Consider the following 3,496-nt stretch of genomic DNA (forward strand, 5'->3'; position numbering starts at 1 on the left):
AAAAGTAGAAAAAGTTTTGAGAAAAAATTTGAATTTTTAATAATATGTGCAATACTTATTTTTTTTATATTTAACTGTTTATAAGAAATAGATTATTTTATTTAAAATTAATATTTTTACAAAATGAAAAAAAAACCTTTTAATGTTTAAGTTTTTTTTTTAGATTTTACATAAATTATTAATGTTATATTGTACATAGATTTTTACAGTCGGTATGTTGTATTGACACTTACCCGTAATCATGGTTTTGGATGAAAGTTAAAGATTACATTGATAACATTATGAATTTGGCAAGACATTATGATGAGGTAGAGATGGTACATTTTAAGGAAATGATTGCAATTTATGACGATCTTGTTACGGTGAACATGAATTTAATTTCACAAATCCAACAACAAATTAAAAATAATACTGAAGGTGCATCAGTGATGATCCTTTGTATAATTGCTTTTGGATTGAATTTGTTATGCATGGTGCGTACTAGAAGCAATATGAGTGAGTTCCAACCACAAAAAGAGAGTCGCAAACAAGAATTGATGGAGTACTTGGTTCACACTAAACAATGTCGTGATTTTATTCGCACAGGACCAAAAGCTTTCCTTCAATTATGTCAACAAATACAGGGAACTGGACTTGTTAAAGATGTATATCGATCAACCGTGAAAGAACAAGTTGCGAAATTTTTACACATTGTGAAGAATCGAAATGTGTCATTCTTTTTCCATTGGTTTGGAGAAACAGTTTCATGTCACTTTCATAATGTTTTGAGTGCAATTTTAAGGTTGGAGGGGGAATTCTTAATTCAACCAAATGGAATGGTTGTAGAATCGCACATCCTTAACAATAGTCGATTTTACCCACACTTTAAGGTTTGTTTATGAACACATTATTTTAAATTATATATAATTTTTTATTTATTTAGTGTTTAATTAAAGTTATGAAATTTGGTTTACATTAGGATGGTTTAGGGGCCATAGATGAGACTCATGTACGTGTTAAGGTTGCACGTTCTGATGCACCTCATTTTCGAGAGAGAAAAGATTGGCCAATCCAAAACATATTTGCAGGTTGTGACTTTGACATGAAGTTCACATATGTCTTGGCCGGTAGGGAAGGAATTGCCTTTGATTCAAGGATATTGAAAGATGTTTTGGTACGAGATGATCCTTTGGTTATTCCAAAATGTTAGTTTTAGGGGATTGGGTGTGCAGAACAATAAATAGGTTATAGTAGTATATACTAACACAACTTTCCACAATCTCTGTAGGAAAATACTATCTTGGTGATGTAGATTTTATGTTAAAACCAAATATAATAACACCTTATCGCGGGGTTAGATGCCATTTAAAAAAATATTCGCGAAGAGGGCCACAAAATGCTAAAGAGCTATTTAATCTTCGACATTCATCAATTAGAAATGTAATTGAGAGAACTTTTGGGTTGATGAAATTTATTTTTTAAGTATAGCTAATGGGACTGAGCCACATTATGATGTCGATACTATGACAAAATTTTTTTTAACTGTTGTATTTTGCATAACTTTCTTTACAGGGTCGGCAATGATGAGTCTCTAATTGAAGAAGTAGATCATGAATTGTTACAAGAAGATATACAACCAACCCCTACCCATGCTCGTGAGCATGATTATAGGCTAGGGTGTCATATTAGGGATACTATAGCAAACAAATATGACAAGATTATGTAAACAATTAATTTGAGGAAATAATATATTTTCTCCTTTGTTCCAATGTTTGCCATCCTAACTTTATTTAAGTAAATTAGATGGATCGCAGGAAGAATGTTGCTCCAGATTCATTAGGTGGTTATCGAGAGTTCACTAAGTGGACGACGAAGATGGATCTAATTATGCTAAATGCAATGATTGAAGAGGTATGTCGAGGATGCAGAATTGACGGTAGTTGGACCACTAAGGGATATACCAACATTGTTATGGCTCTACACGAGGTTGGATTATCGGCTATTAAGAAAAACCATGTCAAAAATCGTCATAAAAGCCTGAAGGACAGGTGGAGGGAAGTACATGATTTGTTCGGTGGATTGAATGGCTTTGCATGGAACCAGACCACCCTCCGTTTTGAAGTGGAGGACGAAGTTTGGAATGACATGATCAAGGTATAATGATAAGTATATTTTACAACAAATAGATTTGACTGCACATTCAGCCATAATGTACTAATATGTCACATCTATGTAGGCCAAACCATCTGCGGCGAAATGGTGTGTCAATCCCATTCGCCATCATAACCTAATGGAGGAGTTGTGGTCTAATGACAGAGTCACCGGAAGTCGGGTTAGGACAACCCGTGACATCAATTCACCTCCTGACATAAGTAATTTTGGTGTCAACCTTAACGATAATAAGATGGATTATATACCCGAGCAACCTAACTTTGAAGAGGCAGATGACTACGTCCAACGGTCACCTGCTCCTCATATTCAATCAAGTGACACTCCTTCTGACACTCCCTCAAACACTCCTTCTATACCTTTTGTGGTCTCTACAGGCACATCCTCATCTCGAGGATAAAAAAGAAAAGGGCCCAACATGGACGAAATTGATGATCATTTTGCGTTGTTGAATACAAATCTTCAACAATGTGTTTCGTCAATGAAGGATGGAAATCAAAATGCCTCTGAGTTGGTTGATATTGCTCGTGCACAAGCAACCGTAGCACAAGATATAGCTGCAGAAATTAGACGAAGAAACGACTTATATGCCGAGCATGTACACCATCATCATCACCATGCATCGTACTAGTACTCTGAGTTTGATATTTGGCCAATGCTGGTGGAGCTTAACATTCAAGATGAACAGGTCATCGATCAATGCTACGATTTTTTATGTGAGCATCTAGGAAGAGTTAAGCAACTAATTGGGATGCCATATGAGCGTCGCATGACAAAATTGTTTGCATTTGTGACTAGGCATTAATTTCATATCCATGCGTTTGCATTACCTTCATGTCTTTCAATTACATGTTGTCCTTTTATTTCATTTGACTTCTTGTGTAATTTGTCTGTGTATGTTTCTTATTGGACAATTATGATAAGAACTTTTAGTATTTTAGTTGAGGACTTCTAGTATTGTGTTTTCATTGGAGATGTAATATTTTCTTTACGAAGTTGTACTATTGTGTTTGATAACACATTCTATTATGTTAACTTTCGTTTACTTATAATTCAATTTGATATTTGATGTCATGAACATTTTTTATTTATTTTTATATATTGTAGTAATTGCATTATACATGGCATCATCATCCCATAAACGCCACATAACCAATAAGGGTAAAACTCGAGCAGAAGATCTTGTCGTTCCTCCTCCCCCAGCAACGGGGATTGAAGAAGTTCTTGATTATTCAAGATACTTTAGTACAAAACGTAAAATTTTGGTGTTTGAAAAAATGTTTCACGGAAGACCAATCTTATCACCAAAAGCTATGCATTCTCCATTTTTTTGTTGCTCTAGGGTTTG

At 34.6% G+C, this 3,496-nt stretch overlaps 1 protein-coding gene across 1 annotated transcript; it reads left to right on the forward strand.

Moving 5' to 3' along the window:
* Positions 1-491: 491 nt before the first annotated feature.
* On the forward strand, positions 492-2,548 carry LOC137809170 (uncharacterized). The gene is made up of 6 exons (XM_068610307.2): positions 492-869; positions 959-1,153; positions 1,268-1,287; positions 1,552-1,701; positions 1,794-2,133; positions 2,216-2,548. The coding sequence occupies exons 1-6, from the start codon at positions 492-494 to the stop codon at positions 2,546-2,548; spliced, it is 1,416 nt and encodes a 471-aa protein (XP_068466408.2).
* Positions 2,549-3,496: the final 948 nt, after the last annotated feature.

Source organism: Phaseolus vulgaris, chromosome 2 (assembly GCF_051622355.1).
Source record: "Phaseolus vulgaris cultivar YP4 chromosome 2, ASM5162235v1, whole genome shotgun sequence".
Taxonomy (NCBI): Eukaryota; Viridiplantae; Streptophyta; class Magnoliopsida; order Fabales; family Fabaceae; genus Phaseolus; species Phaseolus vulgaris.